We start from the raw sequence: 18,849 nt of genomic DNA, 5'->3' as shown, positions 1-18,849 counted from the left end.
CAAAGCTCTTTTATAAAAAAGAAACTTATTTAAAATATTAGATAAAGAGAAAGATGATTAACACGTAAGTCCTATGACCTAGGCCCTATAATAGGCTCCAAATAATGAAGACCTATGCTAGTGAGTACATGGATGTATTTTGGTGTGTCTGCATACACATATACATATAAACACATGTGCATATACATATGTAAAAGAGTATTTCTTTAAAAAATCCCCAAACATTAATTCTTCCATACTGCCACACTCCGGAAAAAACAGAATCTACCATTCATTCTCTCCCCCCTCATATTTACTCCTCCTTCCCAGTCTTATCTTTAGGAACTCAAACACATTAATCTAATCACAAAATATCTAGGGACTTTAAGATCCTTAGTTTTACTAGAACAATTATCAAAGTGCCTGCGTTCTAGTTTCTCCTCCATTCAGCAATCATCAGCCTTCAACAGAAACATGATGTTCTCCTAGAAACACAAGCGTGAAAAAATTTTAATTTCCTACAGATATTACAAATATTAAAATCACAAGCTTACCTTATTAATTCTAGTTGTGCAAGCTCCTGATTTGCTTGAAATATAGGTTTTTTAGTGAAGAGTTCACCAAGGATACATCTAATGGGAAAAATATCCACCATTACCAAATGGTATGATTTTACTTCACTACCAAGTTTCAAGTAAATTAACCAGTCGATAAGCCTATCTTACCCACAGCTCCATACATCAATAGCTGGTGTGTATCTTTCTTCTCCCAACAGCAGTTCAGGTGGACGGTACCATAAAGTGATGACCTTGTTAGTATATGGACGACTAAAAAACACAGAAAGCACTCTTTAGAGTTAGCATGTGTTAGAATATGAGAAATTCTTTTAAGAAATATTATTTTGGCTAATCAAAGCAATCCTACAATCCTAACTAAAACTACTTTCATCTGCCTGCAGACATGCTATGACATCTAATACATGATCATAAAATACATCTGAAAGCAATGTGATTACCTGAAAAATTCCCTTAATATATAAAAATTAAAAGTTGTTGGCTTGTTTTAACTGTAATACGGTCAAAGAAAGATCTTTATATCAACTGTTGGCATTGATGATTTTGACCAAATCTGGCAAATCACTAATGTATGGCAAGATACAGTTCAAACTGTAACCACCACCTAACAAAAGTTTTCAACTGGGCATATCTTTCCTTGGCAATATTTCATTGATTTTAACCCACTTTGGTATGTGAATAGAAAGTATAGAAATGTAGACTGTAGTAGTTTGGGTCTACTCTGCCAGGAACCACTAGTGATAGGTAAGATACTTTATCAGATGATTCCTTTGTCACCTTCTAACAATGAGGACATATATATACATATACTACTACCACTTTGTCATAGAAGATATTATCTAGTAAGCTGTATAAGTGTTCTTATACCCACACACTAAGCCCAGAACAATGTTGGGCATAGGGCAGACCTTTTACTGTATATGGCCCTGCAACTTTAGGTGACATACATGAATTAGCTGGGTGGGGGAACAAAGTCGGAGAAAATTATGATAAGTAGTTTTCTAAAACATTTCAAAGGTCTATGAGCATGTGAAACGTATGGTCTTGCTACTAAGGTACAACTAGGTATCTACAGTCTCAAGAAAAATGTTTAAATTAATGTAAATCTGTCAGTAAATAGTTAATTTTTTATCTTTTTATGTTTAGAAATATTTTTAAATATATTTTTAAAAAATAAAAGTCTGCTGTATTATGTGGAGAAATTACACAAATTAAGGTTAGTAAATTTTATATTTAAATAAAAGATTATTTTATATGTGTGTTAAAAAGAAAGAACAGATCCAAAATGGAGTTACTTGTGTTAACTCCCACACCAGCAAACCAAGACTTACTACCTAACCTAACTGTAGATTCAGCCCCTCCCAGGAAAGGCATCTTAACGAATTGGTCTGGAATTTCCTGGTCAGCACTAGCAAGGTCACCTGCCACACAGACCCCTCCCATCCCTTAAAGGAAAGTGACCTTGCCAATCTGCTTTCTGCTAGTATAACTTTCTTGTCCCTGCCCCCTTCTGCCTTTAAAAACCTTCCATTTTGTATAGCTCCTCAGAGATCCCTTCTACTTACTAGATGGGATGTGGCCTGATTCAGGAAGTGTTTAATAAAACCAATTAGATCTTCGAATTTACTCAGTTGAATTTTGGTTTTTAACCGTATTATATATCAATTTCTAGGCAACATTTAGAACACAGTCATCTTTAGCAGTTAAAATTAGATTAGTTCACGTTTTCATTAACTCTCATCAAATTCAGAAGTGAAAATATTTAGTACATTTTCAAAAATGATTAAACACAGAACTAGATGAACTATACTTCTAGGTGTACAGCAAAAGTACTTAATGTATACCAATTAATAGCTTTTCCAAATATATCCAAATGCTCAGTTTCTGTCAGAAGAAAAGTAAGAACTACGTAAAGACTTGAAACATTCAACGGTAAAATTTGACATAGACAGCTCAATTTTAAAACACTAACATAATCTCTAAATTGTGGAAACTCTTTCATTTATGAAGTAAATAAATATTCAAACTGATATATATTTTTTGTAAAACAAAGTACCATCCCAACATTTCTCTTTACAATCAATGAAATATCAACAGAATAAAGATCAAAGATTATCTGCTCAGTAATAGATTCCAACACTTTGCCCTTCAGGGGAGGTGTGACATGGTTACGGTCTTCCCTACCCTACACACCACAAGCAGTGCTGTATTCCTAACAAAGCGAGCACTGCCTGAAGGGTATATCCCTAGGCTGGCAGGCAGCTCAGCCTCCTGTCTGGTCTGAATAGGTAAAAGGCAAACAGATGATCGGAGCAAGATTTTAGGCCCTTGAAGTATTTGGAGATTCTGGATAAATCCAAATTAAAATTCACAAACCACAGTTGATAACTCTGTTAAAGACCATTCTAAGAAATGAAAAAAAAAATCATATAATAGGAAGTACCTAAATTAGCTTTAAAATGCTTCACTTTTCCAACAATACATAAAGTCTGCACTTATTTCTTTTAGAGCATAACATATTCTTGAGAAAAACATGGAAAGAGTTCAACTAGCTAAATTCATCGTATGCCCAAATGCCATGTCTCCTTCAGAATCCACTAGGTAAACACCTACCAAAACTACAAAAGAAATTTGGGACCTATTTTTAACACCAACCCAACTTCTAAGGTCAAAAACCCAGGAGTCATCCTTGTTTCCTTTTTCCTTCAAATCTCACATCTAATCTATCAACAACTTCTGTCAACTCTACATCCAAATAGGTCCTAAATGCAACCATTTCCCACGATTTCAAGGAAATCTGAGCCACTACCAACTTTTAGTCGGAGCCACTATTATCTTTTTTCTGGTACTACTGCAACAGTCTCTTAACTAGTTTCCTGGCCTTGATCTCTAGATTTCCTCCCCCACTTTTAAGTTTTTTAAGCATAAAACCAAGTCATATCAGTTAGTTGCTTAAACTGTCCAGTGATCTCCCACTGCAACTAAATAAAATTTATACTTTACCTCAGGTGATAAGACTATACACTGGAGTATCTCACTTCCTATTTTTACACTGGGCAACATCTTGGCCCCCTTAAACTTTCCAAGTCTGTTTCCAGGCCTTGCAGTTGCTGAGTTCCTTCTACTTGGAATGTTATCTGCCTAGGTCTTCATTAAGTTATCCTCTTCTCATCACTCAGGTCTTAGCTCAATTTTACTTCTCAAAGAATTCTATCCTGGGCTTCCCTGGTGGCGCAGTGGTTGAGAGTCCGCCTGCCGATGCAGGGGACGTGGGTTCGTGCCCCGGTCTGGGAAGATCCCACATGCCGCAGAGCGGCTGGGCCCGTGAGCCATGGCCGCTGAGCCTGCGCGTCCGGAGCCTGTGCTCCGCAACGGGAGAGACCAACAACAGTGAGAGGCCCGCGTACTGCAAAAAAAAAAAAAGAGTTCTATCCTAACTGCCTTAGCCAAAATTAGCCAAGCAGCCACCCCCAAGCTCATAGTGTCCCTACAGACACTATTTTATTTGCTTTGTAGCACTTGGTACTTTAAATTCTTTCCTCTATCCAACAGGTTCTCGTTGTCTACCTTCTTTCATGACTATGTAATGAGACCAGGGATTGATCTGTCTTTCTTATCTCTACTACGCAGCCAACAGGTATTATACCTAGGTCAGTGTCTGGCATACAGTAAGTACTTGGCAATATTTTTAATCAACTGATTTATGCCATAACTACATAACAATAAACACAGTCTTTTTCCTCATGCCCTTTCCCCATTCCCTTCTAATTTTACCCTACTTTCCTCCTTTTGATTTTTTTTCAGAAAAATAACTTAAATTTCTGTACCATAACATTGCTAAAGAAAAACATAAGTAATTTTTTTCCAATTGACGTTACCTTAGGATCACTTGCACATTCTTATTACACATGCAAATTTAGAAGTCTTAGAAGTACCTGTATTTTAACATATCCAAAAGGAAATTTATTATCTTCTGCCGTAAACCTGCTTCCCGTTTCCTGTCTCAGCAAACGGCATCACAGTTTATGGCAGAGACTGCTAAGCTGTCTTCTAAAATCTGTTCTTCCTTTCTTCAATGGGAGCTGCCCACCTACACTACATTTCCCACCCTCACTGCAGTTAGGTGTGGCCACATGACCAAGTTCTCGCCAATGGAACGTGAACACAGGTGCCATTTCTTGGCCTGGCTCATAACACCCCTCCCTCCTCTTTTCTAGCTTCTAGCTGACAGACATGGTGATAGACTTGGAAAGCATGTGAAGAAAGGCAGCAAATCTTCCAATCTGGATCCTTAAATGACTGTATGAAGCAGAGTCACCATTTGATCAAACAATATGGTGAAATATTCTCATTTGTGCAGCAAGGTAAAGTAACAACTGCTCCAGATTACTGAGTGAGAAATATAAACTTCTTATTCTTTAAGCCACTGAATTTTGAGGTTCTCTTTGTTGTAAGTTTAGCTTCTCCTAATTAATAAACCATTTATGCAATTCCTTAAGCAGCAATCTTACTGTAGGGGTAAAGGCAGGATGTGTCTACCAACACAATAGTCAACCATCAAGTTCTAACTATTCTATATCTTACGATATAATTCATCTCCAACTTTCCAACACCTATGCCCATTGCCTAGTTAAAGCCATAATTATCCTACCTAGGTTTTGTTTTGTTTTTTTTAATAATCACTACTTTTTTTTTTTTGATGTGGACCATTTTTAAAGTCTTTATTGAATTTGCTTCTCTTTTATGTTTTGGTTTTTTGGCCACAAGGCATGTGGGATCTTAGCTCCCCGACCAAGGATCAAACCCGCACCCCCTGCAATAGAAGGCGAAGTCTTAACCGCTGGACTGCCAGGGAAGTAAGTCCCCCATATCCTACCTAGGTTTATTGCAACCCCTGTCTAATTGACTGCCCTTGCTTGCAGACTTACAAGGTCAATCTACTTTCCAAAGTGCAGTCAAAGTGATAGTATAAAATAAAATGCCAATGTTTACACCTTCAATACACACTGCTGCCTCTGGGAGAATATCCACACAAGACTTACAAACTTATTACTTGGTTCTTGCTCTGCCTACACTGAACTATCAGTTCCCTGAGAAGGCTTAGCAAATGCTCATTTTCCAGAGCTAGGACATAGAGCCAGGGAGAGAACAGAGCTGGCAAAAAAACTTTCAAGAAGATAGTGGTGCTGTAATTATGTTTTAAATGTTTTAAATGAACATTTTAAATAAGCTTTTTTTTTTTTTTTGCGGTACGCGGGCCTCTCACTGTTGCGGCCTCTCCCGTTGCGGAGCACAGGCTCCGGACGCGCAGGCTCAGCGGCCATGGCTCACGGGCCCAGCCGCTGCGCGGCACGTGGGATCCTCCTGGATCGGGGCACGAACCCGTGTCCCCCGCATCAGCAGGCGGACTCTCAACCAGTGCGCCACCAGGGAAGCCCTAAATAAGCTTTTTAATGTACTTTTCAAAGTTAACACTGACAAAAGACAATGAAAATGATTGTTTTATTAAAGTCAAGGAAAAGCTCATGATAATTTACTCAAAAATTTTACAAAATAGGTGCCATACCTCACTTTTTACCTTAGTGCTTAATGAGGAGAAAGCCAACACTGAGAAAGTATGCAGACAGAAGGACTTTAATCATAAAAGAAAATTCCAAGGTGGGTGGAGTTAGCAGAGAATAAAGCCAATCTCAAACCACCCAATTCAATATTCATTTATAGTATTATGAAGAAAATATTCCATGGTATGATTCGGTTGTTGTGTTTACCAATGTAAAGACAGAAGTATAAGACACTGAAACTGTTTGTTTTTTTTTTTTTTAGAAGATGTTGGGGGTAGGAGTTTATTAATTTATTTATTTATTTTTGCTGTGTTGGGTCTTCGTTTCTGTGCAAGGGCTTCCTCTAGTTGTGGCAAGTGGGGGCCACTCTTCATCGCGGTGCGTGGGCCTCTCACTATCGCGGCCTCTCTTGTTGCGGAGCACAGGCTCCAGACACGCAGGCTCAGTAGTTGTGGCTCACGGGCCTAGTTGCTCCGCAGCATGTGGGATCCTCCCAGACCAGGGCTCAAACCCGTGTCCCCTGCATTAGCAGGCAGATTCTCAACCGCTGCGCCACCAGAGAAGCCCTGAAACTGTTTTGAAACTAGGACATTTAAATCCCAAGAAAACTAAAGTACTGATGTAATAATGAAAATCGATCATCCAAAGTTACACAAATAAATAAAATCCAGAATCCTCAAAATTGAACATTTAGGACTTGGGCTACTAGGTTTGGCTACCCACTGTCAACATCCTAAAGACGGTCTTGTTTACATCACAAAGAGAAAACACAAACTGATGTGATATCACACATGCGAAGTTTTTTTTTCTTTCACGGACTAAAAAAAAAAACTACATTATTGAGATACCTACCCAGTCTTTTCACAAAAAAACATTCATCCCTACTAAAAAAGAAACAGGATGGAAAAACATATAGTGAGGTTCTTAGGTGTTACAGAATAAATTAATACTTTAAAAAGAAAACCCTAAAAATAGAAAAAGAACCACTCCAATTTATTCCCACAATTAAAATTAAATCCCAAGCAATAATTCCATAACCTAGCAAAACACACACACATAAAATCCCTCTGACATTAAATTAGAAAAAGAAAACAGTAACTCCAACAAGCTGTTCCTCTTGGATGGCTAGAAACTACCTTTGTAAAAATCCAGAAATAATGGTCTCGACATTAAATATTCTGAATTTCAACTTCTACTGAATATCTTCATCTGTAAATAAGTCTCATAAACAATTTTTGAAAATAAAGCAGACACTATTTCTTTGTCTACTAGAGAAGTGGCACCACCACCATCAATACTTCTTTTATTTTTCAAACCTCCTACTTTAATGTGGTTAACAAGATATTAAAGTGTAAAGTCATCATAAAACTTTCATGAAATCTCAGGTAATTTTAAATATTTGATGCTATCAAAATATTTCGCATTTATAGACTTTATTAGATACATAAGGAGCTTTAAGGGAGATTCAGAAATGGAAATATCACACAACTTGCTGGAAGACTAAATGAGCATACTTCATTTGGAAAAAATAAAATATAATATTTGAAGGGCCAACAATTAATATTAATATAATTAATATAACATTTGAAGGATCAGAATTAATCAAGCGGTCACTATGAATGTGTTTTATGCTTTAAGGCATATAAAACACAAAAGTTCAAGATAATGATCCCTGTCTTTAAAATAACTACAATTCTAGCTGTAGTGAAAAGACAAGAACAAAAGTAAAAAGACCAGCACCAAGGAGGCAATTTTAATTCTGAATATAATTTTATCTACTCCCTGGACAAGCAGCAAGAGGTAATTCTTCCATTCACACCCTACATAGGTTTGGGAAAATTTAGTTTTGGTTTTAATGGCAATTTTATGAAAAGGCACTAGATGGCGATATTGCCTTCAAAAATGTTTAAAAAGCTATTTTGTTCACTAACTTTCAGAACCACAAAAGAAATGTTTTCCAATACACTATAAATATCTTAGAGATTTGAAATCCTTCATCTTAAAGTTGAGAATAATGACATACAGAGATATTAAGTGACTTGTCCAATATTTCACAACTGGTAAAATGGAAATGCCAAGACTAGAGCCGAAGTTTCCTGATTTAGGCCTTAGGATTTTGAGTTCCTTCCATTAAAAAAGTAAACGTGTTAAGTTATAGTTTCTTCTGTAGAAAGTGAAATTAATTTCAACTTACATGTAAAATGCATATTTTTTCATATGAGATGGTCACATAAAGTGAAAAAGATACTCCATTACTTGGAAAAGCATTGTAGCTAAGACTTGGTAAAATAAAAACTCAGAAGAGGATTTATCATTGTGGCTAAAAGTCTTGGGGAAAGGTGGACTTAAAGCAGCTACTAAAAAACTGAACAAAAAGAACAAAAAAAAAAAAACTGAACAGATATGAAGAAATGAGGCAAATACCTCTGTTCTCAAGTTCTATATTTCCCAAGGCCAAATAGAGCAAAGCATGAATACTGATGTTCAAAACAAGAAAATGATTCTTCAAGTTTAAAGGAATCATTTTCCCCCCTAATTTTAGCCCAGTGTTTCTGTCCTCTACTGTAGCACACATGACAGAGGAGATCCATACTGGTCACCCACAACCCCATACTCAATTCCTACATACTAGCTGTAGTTCCATCAAGTTTTCCTCATATTCAAAAAAGATATACCGGGACTTCCCTGGTGGTGCAGTGGTGAAGAATCCACCTGCCAATGCGGGGGACACGGGTTCGATCCCTGGCCTGGGAAGATCCCACATGCCGTGGAGCAACTAAGCCTGTCCACCACAGCTACTGAGCCTGCGTTCTAGAGCCCGTGCTTCACAACTACTGAGCCCACGTGCCACAACTACTGAAGCTCGTGCACCTAGAGCCCGTGCTCCGCAACGAGAGAAGCCACCACAATGAGAAGCCCACGCACCGCAGTCAAGAGCAGCCCCTGCTCACCACAACTAGAGAAAGCCCGGGCGCAGCAACAAAGACCCAACGTAGCCAAAAATAAAAATTAATTGATTAAAAAAAAAAGATATACCAAATCAAATAAGTGAGAGAGATGTAATTGATGCTACTACAGTGATAAGCTGAAATCTGCTCTATTTTGAAAAGAACAAGAAACCCTACAACAATTTCTTGAACACTTCATTCTACCTGTAATAGCTAATTACTTAGAAAATACTTCAAAAAATATTTGGATGGGGGTATTACGGTTTCTTTCTGCTTATGATAACAAAGAAATATGGATGGAAATCTTTTGGTGTATGTTTATTTCAAGAAATATCTAGAAAACTTGGGATAATACAGTGAATATGCTAAAGGCAGTGAATTTCAGTATGTTATTAAAATTTACTAGAATAGTATGTGTATTTTAAAGTCATTCCATTAAATTAAGCCTACTTCTCTAACTGATTTTAAAGAAACTGGAATTATTTGAATCTGAAAAAGAGTAGTTTTAAAGACGTACATAACCCTGAAGGAAAGGATATTTGCTTATAAAACAAAATGATATACCAAGTTTTTAACTTACAAATTTGATTAAGCAGAAAATTTCAGTATACATTACCTGAAGATGCAAAGTTATGGGATTTTAAATTTCCTACTTCCTTAAGTTCAAAATTCTTATATCAATTCAGCAAGGCAATGGGGACCAAGGTTCAGTGAACACGCCACACCCCTGACACTTCATTGAAACCCAACATTCCATTTTAAAAGAGAAAAAAAAAATCAATGGGAAAATTACGTATAAAATTTGGCTCTATAGTCAGTTCTTCTGGAACATATCTATTCCAATGTGAACAAATATCTGCATAAAAAGAATCTATGAGATGGAAAATGGTAATTTAGCTGTTCTCCATCTCCACTGAAACCTAACACGAAAACAAGAAGAAAGGGATTTATAGTCAAAGTATGACAGACATATACTTCTATTAAGAAAGGATAACCAAACTACAGTGAAATCTCAGTTAACCAGCTAAGCAGGTAGAATCCTTAATTAAGAAGAATTTCCCCCTAAAGAATAGTCATTGAAATTTAGTCATTCAAGAAGTATACTTCAAGTGAAGTTTTAGGTTAAGTATACTTAAGGACCAATTTATTTTTTTCCTTCAAATTCTATCGAAAGGCACTATTATACACAATGGAAAGAATAAATAATTGGGAGTTGGAAAATTTGAGCTATACACTCTTGATGATACTAACAAATATTTTTGGATCTTTCAAGTCACTCAACCCTTTCTAGGTCTCCATTTTCTCAAACGCAAAATGAGGGTTAGAGCTGTTAAGCTCTAGAACAACTTCAAACAAACAAACAAGCAAAAACATACACCTTTTCTTAAAATAAAGTATTAATTAAAAGTGTAGTAAGTTAAATAAAGGCCGAAAAGCTCTGGCTAAAGTAGGTATAGGGGACTGGAGCCCTGTCCATAACAAGCTGTCCATACCACAGTCTGAGTTTAACAGAACTCTAATGTATCCAAAACATACCATTTAAAAACCTCTAAACACTAAAAATAATTTTCAGAATTATGTCACAGGAGCTGCAAGATTAAAAAACAAATTTTTCACTCTTAAAAAAAATTCAAAACGGGGATTTTTTTTTCAACTAACCAGAAACTGGCAAAGATTCAGTGAACATAAATAACTATTGCTAAGAATTCCAATTAACTGATATTTTATTATATCCAATTATGATTACACTAAATAAATTATAGAACTGTCATAAGGAATTTATACATATATGTATATATATTAAAGAAATAATGCTGTCTGACAAGAAAGGAATGGGCTAATAAACTGGAGATATTAAACCCAGTTAATTTCATAGTTTATATAAAATTCCCTACTTCACAAAAATATTTTGAAATTCCATATTATTCTTCTAAGAATAATCCTAATAAGACAAATCAATTTCACTACCATCAGGCACAAAATGAGCCAAGTGGGATACTTGGAATCCCTAACTTTAGCCACAGAAGCTCCACACAAAGAAGTTATACACTGAACTTCCTCACAATAGTTTGTTTAAATAAAAGGTTCTAGGGAGTTTAAAACAAACACACATCTATATATAGATATAACTATAGTTAAAAAAAAAGTTTTAAGTAAGTCCAAAATAATAATTAAAACAAAATATACAAGTTTAAACATGTAACATAAAAAGCATTTACTAAGGTTTTTCATTAAACCCCAAAATTACAAACATCTTAACGTCTGGACATGCATTAGAAATTTAAGCATGAATTTTATTTAAAAATTCCTAAGTTCATTTAAGAAACACTTAAAATGGCACATTTGAAAAGAAATTATATTAACCTCTAAGTATGAAAAAATCTATTATTTTTACATTGATTTAATGTATAAAATTTTGTAATTCAAATAGTCAACCCAACATGGTCATGGTATAAAACTTCATTATTTCATGTATTTAAGCATGAAAAGAAAATTTCCTTTTTGTTAAAAAATAAACTATCAATATGGTATTCTTAATATAACTTCTAAAACTGGTCACTAATGTCTATAATATTCAATTGAAAATATTCTTACCTTTCTTCTGAGCTATACAACCGAGCAAGTCCAAAATCTGCAAGTTTTATCTGCCCTCTGGTGGAAGTAAGATAAAATGAAAAAATATTAGTCTACTCTGAATTGATCTTACACATTCATGTTCTATTCCTAGAACTAACCAAAAATTCACTGATATAACTGAAACTTCGATTATACTGCAGTACCCAAGGTTCTACAGGAAAAGGCAAATAGATAAACTCACAAAAATATAAGGCAAAAATTAGTACTTTTCTTCGGATAATTTCAGCTACTATTACACTAGTACTGTTGTTATATTATTATGATATATATATAGTATATTATTATATATAGTAATAATAGTACTAATAGTTTCTCGGTACTATTCAGTTCCTATTTAGAAAAGTACACTTCAATGAAAATAAAACAAAATGAGGTAATTCATACTACCTTAGTAATAAGACAAATTATTTGTTCAATTCCAGCCAATAATGCGCAAGAAATGAATCACATCATTTTAAATTTATGTTTAATTTTCCAGTTCTTAGAGTGACATGGTGCTCTATAGAACACTTTCTACTAACTAAAATCAGGACCAGGCATGCCTCACTTAAACCAACAAATAGTACCAATTACAAGAGAATTATCAGAGTTCAGGTTATGCTGTCAGTGAAATATTTAACATAAGCTTTGAATATGTATGTATGTATGTACGTGCATATACACGTCAAAAAATGTTCACTTTACAACTGTGATGACTGACTGTTTTTTTAAAAAATTCCAAATTAAAAAAGATGCTAAAACCTATTCTTAACCTAAAACTGAAATCACATCATTAATTATTAGAAGAACCATTCACATTATTTGGAAGAATATCAAATGAGAGGGTCAACTAAGTATTTTGGTTGGGGGGAGTGCCTATAATCTTTATTACTTCCCTCCCCCCCACCCCCCCATGGAGGTATGACAGCTGTTATTGACCAACAACAACAAAAGAAAAGGAGTGGTTAAGTAGTTTGCCCAAGGTCACGTAAACTACTATATGGTTTATGTATACTAGTATATTGATTCAAACTATTACGTGGATTCAAACTCAGGTCTTTATGACTCGAAAACCCCTATATATATAAGGTCAAAGGGACTGTAAAGTTCTTTAGAGGTTTGATCCAATTAATCCTATTAAATTCCTTGGATTGAGGGGATGGATGAAACTTCAACAAGTCAACCAAGTATTATTTTACATACATTACAAACTATTATTGGAAGTTAATTAACTAAAGTATATTTAACACAACTTCAGACGTAGCCCAAGCTGTAATATTGATTTTGTTAAAATAGTCTGAGCAATCAAAACCTAAATTTTAAATCTTTTTAACAGAATCAAGGTACACATTATATAAGACTCATTTTAAACATATATATCAAACTCATATCATACCTATTATTTAGAAGAATATTTGAACACTTAATATCTCGATGCAAAAAGTTCTTCTTATGACAATAATCCAGACCTTCCATAAGCTGTCTCATGAATGACTTTATGTGATTTTCATTAAAATGAACCAAGCCTGATTCCAGTAGTCCCATCAGATCATGGTCCATATATTCAAACACCAGATAAAATGCACCTAAGAACAACAATTAACACATTAAAGATTTTGTTCTTACAACTTTTCTATAGGCTCAGAATTTTTAAAAAATAAAATGCTGGGGAGAAAATTAATCCTTGAAAAGAACTGCTACTTCTGTCATTTAATAATGTTCATGTCCTTCTCTCTGAATTTAATATCAATACCATCCCAAGGAACTATCTAGCCAGTCTTCTTCTCCCAAAGAAAACTGCTATGATATAAAATCAACACTGCTAATTTCCACACTGCATAGTTTCTGGGTATGATTGATGTAAAATAAATTCTTAGCTGTTTTACATATTGAACAAATTGTCTCCCAGCAGAAGCTGAATAAAATCAGTATAGTTCGTCAAAGAAAATTTAAAGATGTTGTAAGAATTACTTTTGATAAAAAAAAAAAGAGTCTGGGCCCAGTCGGGCTTTAGATGACTTCTATTAAGTTTTCAATAAACATATAATTTAATTCTTTTATACAGCTCCAGAGCATTTGAAAGCATACAAATTACAACTTTATTTTATAATACCAGCTTATTAATCCTGCTACTAAATCCTAAAACAGCACATAGCACATACACAACATACATATGATAGATTCAAAATTCCTAAATGAAACTTGCACAAATTGAATCTAAAGCTGTATCTACAAATATCTCAATCAGGCAGTTTAATTTATCAATTCGAGAATGGAAAAGCTAATAAAATTCAATACATCTATCTTTCAAAGTAAAAAAGTTATCAATATGCCAAAAAAAGGCATCTGAAGAAAGCTCATGATCAGTTCGTGATTAAAAACAGAGCAAAGGGAATTCCCGGACGGTCCAGTGGTTAGGACACGGTGCTTTCACGGCAGGGCCCAGGTTTGATCCCTGGTCCAGGGATCCTGCAAGCTGTGGGCACGGCCAAAAAAAAAAAAGAACAGAGCAAAGATTTCACAGTAAACTTGCAATAGAAAGATTCTTTCCTAAAAGTTTATAATGGTACCTCTCTGAAACCAACAACTATTGTCATATTTAATAGTAAAATGTCAGATGCTGTACACAAGACAAGAATGTTCATTATTACTAACTATTCTAGAAGTTAGTAAGTAAAATTAAAAACAAAGTATAAAAACTTAAAGTGACAAAAACATGATTATTGGTAGATGAGATGACGATTCTAAAAGATCCAAAAGAATAAAAAAGTAGCTGTGTTAGAAAAAAATCATACACAAAAAATAAAAGACTTTATATATGCCAGCAACAATTAGAAATTAAAATTAGAAACAATTAGAAAGTAAAATTTAAATGACTTTGCAATAGAAAAAAAATACTACAAACAACTAGGAATAAACTTTAACAATTATACAAATTTATTAAGGATTCACCAAATTGTAAAATTCTGTATTTTAATGCAATTTCAGTAAAAGGACCAATGATTTGTTGTTTCTTTTGCTGAAAGAACACTTGAGAAACTAACTCTAAAGTTCACCTTGAAGAAAACAAAACCAGAGTATCAACCAAAACGTTTCTTAAAATAAACATTTGCCCTACCAGAAATTAATATGACCTACTGTACTATTGGGACAGATAGAAAAATGCATATAATATATACCAGAAAAAAAAATCCCAAATACGTATCTACTAACTATGAAAACAGTCATTTTAAATCAGTGAAGGAAAAAAAGAGGCAGAATAGTACTGGGACAAAGGCAGTAACCCCAAAGGCAAATTGGGAATTATACCAAAAACAAACCTATTAAAAAACTGACAAATTTCACTAAATAAAAATTTAGAAACACATATGTAAGAAATAAATATGAAATAGAGGTAAAAGGCAAATAAATGACAAGCTGAAGAACCTATTTGCAACATAACAGATTAATTTTCTTAATATAAAACAAAGTCTTGGGGCTTCCCTGGTGGCGCAGTGGTTGAAAGTCCGCCTGTCGATGCAGGGGACACAGGCTCGTGCCCCGGTCGGGAAGATCCCACTTGCCGCGAAGCGGCTGGGCCCGTGAGCCATGGCCGCTGAGCCTGCGCGTCCGGAGCCTGTGCTCCGCAACGGTAGAGGCCACAACAGTGAGAGGCCTGCGTATCGCAAAAAAACAAAACAAACAAACAAAAAAACTTACTACAACAACTAAAAAAAATAAAATATCTTGATAATTTGTTATATTGATTACATACTGGAATAATCTACTGATATACTGGGTTAAATAAAAATATTATTAAAATGCACAGAGCTTTCAAAAATGAGACTAACCGATTATTTTAAATTAAAATATAATGTCTTGCATTCTGTTTCTATTAGACAGTACTGAATTAGAGTAAGAATTGAAACAGAAGAGCTAAAACTATCTCTGCATGCAGATGACCTGAATGTTTGTTCTCTGAAAGGACATATACATTCAATTTAAAAAACTGTTAAAAACAGTGACACAATTTAGAAAAACAGCAGAAATAAAACATACAGTAGTCACTGGGCTTCCCTGGTGGCGCAGTGGTTAAGAAACCGCCTGCCAATGCAGGGGACACGGGTTCGAGCCCTGGTCCGGGAAGATCCCACATGCCATGGAGCAACTAAGTCCGTGCGCCACAACTACTGAGCCTGCACTCTAGAGCCCGCGAGCCACAACTACTGAAACCCCCGTGCCTAGAGCCTGTGCTCTGCAACAAGAGAAGCTGCCGCAATGAGAATCCTGCGCACCTCAACGAAGAGTAGCACCTGCTCTCCGCAACTAGAGAAGAGCCCGCACACAGCAATGAAGACCCAACGCAGCCAAAAATAAATTTTTAAAAAAAGATCTAAAAAACAAAATAATAAAACATAGTCATTAACATAGCTACCAGTTAAAAGAAAAACATGGAGGTCCCATTTATAATAAATAAATTTTTTTTAATTTAAGAAATGTGCAAAATATGTCAGAGATAAATTACAAAACACTTTTAAAAGGCAAAAAACTATAAATGAAAAAAATGGATACATTCTTAGGAAGGCTCAACATGATAAAGATTTTCCCTAAGTAATTTATAAATTAAACAAAGCTCTATTTTTAAAAATACCTTGTTTTCTTCCTACAATTAGATAAGCTGACGTTATATCCACACAGGAAAATAACTAAGTAAGAATAGCAATGAAAATATCTGAAAGAGAAAGGCGGGGTGGGCACTAGGCTCTACCAGCCCAGACAGTTTAAGACAGAATAGTGAATTCCTATAATTAAAAAGTGTGATACTGCGAAAGGAACATGAAATAAAACAAATCCAGAATTATACCCAGGTATATATGGAACTTTAGTAAATGATAAAGATGGCATCATATCAATTCAGTGGGAGAAAAGATCAACTTATTACAAATCAGCAATATTGGGACAACGTGAATAGCCAGATAGAAATAGTTAAAACTGGTCTGTTCCTCACAACATATATACCAGCATAAAAAGCAAATGAACCAGTACTAAATATAAAAAATAAAACCATGAAAGTATTTTTTTTAAACATGAATTCCTTAATAACCTCAGAGTGAGGAAAACTTTCCTAACTAGGAATCAAACCAAGATGCAACAGGGGAAAAGGGGGAAAAGACTGATAATGTGACTATGTAAAAACAAAAATCTACTGAGCAGCTGAAAACACTGTAAGCAAATTTTGAAAAATATAGCAAACTGGCAAAAAACCATTAGCAACTTATTCCAGATAAATTACTTATACCCACTAAAAAAGCCTCTCTAAATTGAAAAGAAAAAGATTAATAACTGCACAGAAAAGTGGGCAAAAGACAGATAACCCAGACCACACACACAAGCAGTAGCCAACTGCCCTTAAACCAATGGAAAGTCGCTTAGCCTTGCTCATAATAAAAATGTATTTCTCAAGCTAAAACTTCACCACAATAACAAATTAACAACAGCTCAAATGTATGACACCAGATTCTAATGGCAAAGCTGTAAGGAACACTCTCATACACTGCTAGGAATTTGGCAATATCTAGCTAGCTTAATCATATTTAGCATTTCCATTTCTCTTTGACCTAACCAGCCCAATTCTACGGGCCTGTCCAACAATTCACTGACAAAAATACAAGATGGTGTAGGCAGACAGCTATTCAAAGCAGCATTATTTCTAATAGCAAAAGACTAGAAACAATGCAAGCATCTATCAGTGGGAGACTAACGGAATAAACTATGATACATCCACACAGCAGAGTACTGTGTAGCCATATCTATCTACTGATATGGAGTAATTTTCAGTATATATAATTAAATGAAAAGAACCAGGAACAGTAGAGCAGTTATTAATATGACATCTTTTATATAAAAGGGGGAGGGTGAATATGTAGCAAAGAAAAACTGTAAGGATGAACTAAACACTTAAAAAAAAAGGTCGTCCCTGGGTAAGGGAGAGAACTGGAAAAAGGAATGAAAATGAGACTACTCTGAATGTGCCCTGCTTTACAGCTTTGAGTTTGGAACCATGTAAATGTTTCACATGATTAACTATACATCATCACACTGAAAAGGTTAGAAAAACAGTACCTGAAAAATTAGAAACAGATGAACCTACACGTGTATCAAACCGTCTATACTAACATTAACTGATTATGGTATTCTGACTATATTATCCCTAGTGGGGCATATGCTAAGGACAAAAAGAACCAATAAGAAATCTTAAACTGCATTCAGTAGTCTTCTTAGTAATTAACATTGTTATCTTGAAATTATTATATGTATATTGTAGGACAATGCTAATTTCTTAGGAACCAAGGTTTTTAGTATTAAAAAAAAGACAAGTATAGGATCAAAAATTTATAAATCCCGCACTTTTAATTTTAAATTAAAATCATTTACAGTAGCCAGCCTCTAAGGTGACCCCAGTAATTTTCATCTGCTGGTATCCATGCCGTCCATTCAAGGATGGCCTGTGTGACCAACAGAATATTGAAGACGTGGTAATGTCACTGACCACCAAGGCTAGGTCATAAAGATATTGCAGCTTCCATCTTATTTTCCTGGATCATTTGCCCCGAGAGAAGCCAGCCACCAAGCTGTCAGAATAGTCAAGCAACACTTTTGAAAGGCCCATGCTAAAAAGAACTGAGACCTCCCCTCAACAGTGGAACGACAGTTTGCTAGCGATGTGAGGGAGCCACCCTGGAGTAGATTGTCCCAACCCTAGTTACACCTTCTAGTGACTACAGCTCCAGTCAACATCTCACTGCAATCTCATGAGAGAATCCAAGCCAAAACCGCCCAGCCAAGATGCTCCCAAATTCCTGCCCAGAGAAACTGTAAGAGATAATAGCTTCCAGCATCACCTCTGAAGTACAATTGTCAAAGAAGTGAACTTATATCTAAATAATCATCTAGATCTAACTTCCATTTATAGGAAATATCAGGGTTAGAAGAACAAGCTACCCGCCACCAAAAGGAAGGATACTGTAGATGACAACAGACTTAAGATAATAATTAACCACATACAATGTGCAGATTTCTTGTTTGCATCCTGATTCAAAGAAAGCCAACTATTAAAAATATTTTTGAGACAACTACATGAATATGGACAGTTAGATAATATTATAAAATTGCCAATTTTGTTAGGTAGGC

General features: G+C 35.1%; 1 protein-coding gene across 2 annotated transcripts in view; it reads right to left on the bottom strand.

Moving 5' to 3' along the window:
- CDK13 (cyclin dependent kinase 13) overlaps window positions 1–18,849 on the bottom strand; it is a 110,256-nt gene that overhangs the window by 27,458 nt on the left and 63,949 nt on the right. For both annotated transcript variants that reach the window (XM_027123972.1, XM_027123973.1), the window contains exons 6-9: window positions 13,076–13,265; window positions 11,659–11,715; window positions 705–806; window positions 534–611 (exon numbers count right to left, since the gene is read on the bottom strand). In XM_027123972.1, the coding sequence (XP_026979773.1) occupies window positions 534–611; window positions 705–806; window positions 11,659–11,715; window positions 13,076–13,265 (427 nt within the window). The remainder of the gene's footprint in view (window positions 1–533; window positions 612–704; window positions 807–11,658; window positions 11,716–13,075; window positions 13,266–18,849) is intronic.

This window comes from Aethalodelphis obliquidens, unplaced genomic scaffold (assembly GCF_003676395.1).
Source record: "Aethalodelphis obliquidens isolate GAN/ISIS:26980383/991018 unplaced genomic scaffold, ASM367639v1 scaffold27, whole genome shotgun sequence".
NCBI classification, from domain to species: Eukaryota; Metazoa; Chordata; class Mammalia; order Artiodactyla; family Delphinidae; genus Aethalodelphis; species Aethalodelphis obliquidens.
The sequence above is the reverse complement of the archived record's forward strand: the minus strand, read 5'-3'. Positions and strand labels throughout refer to the sequence as shown.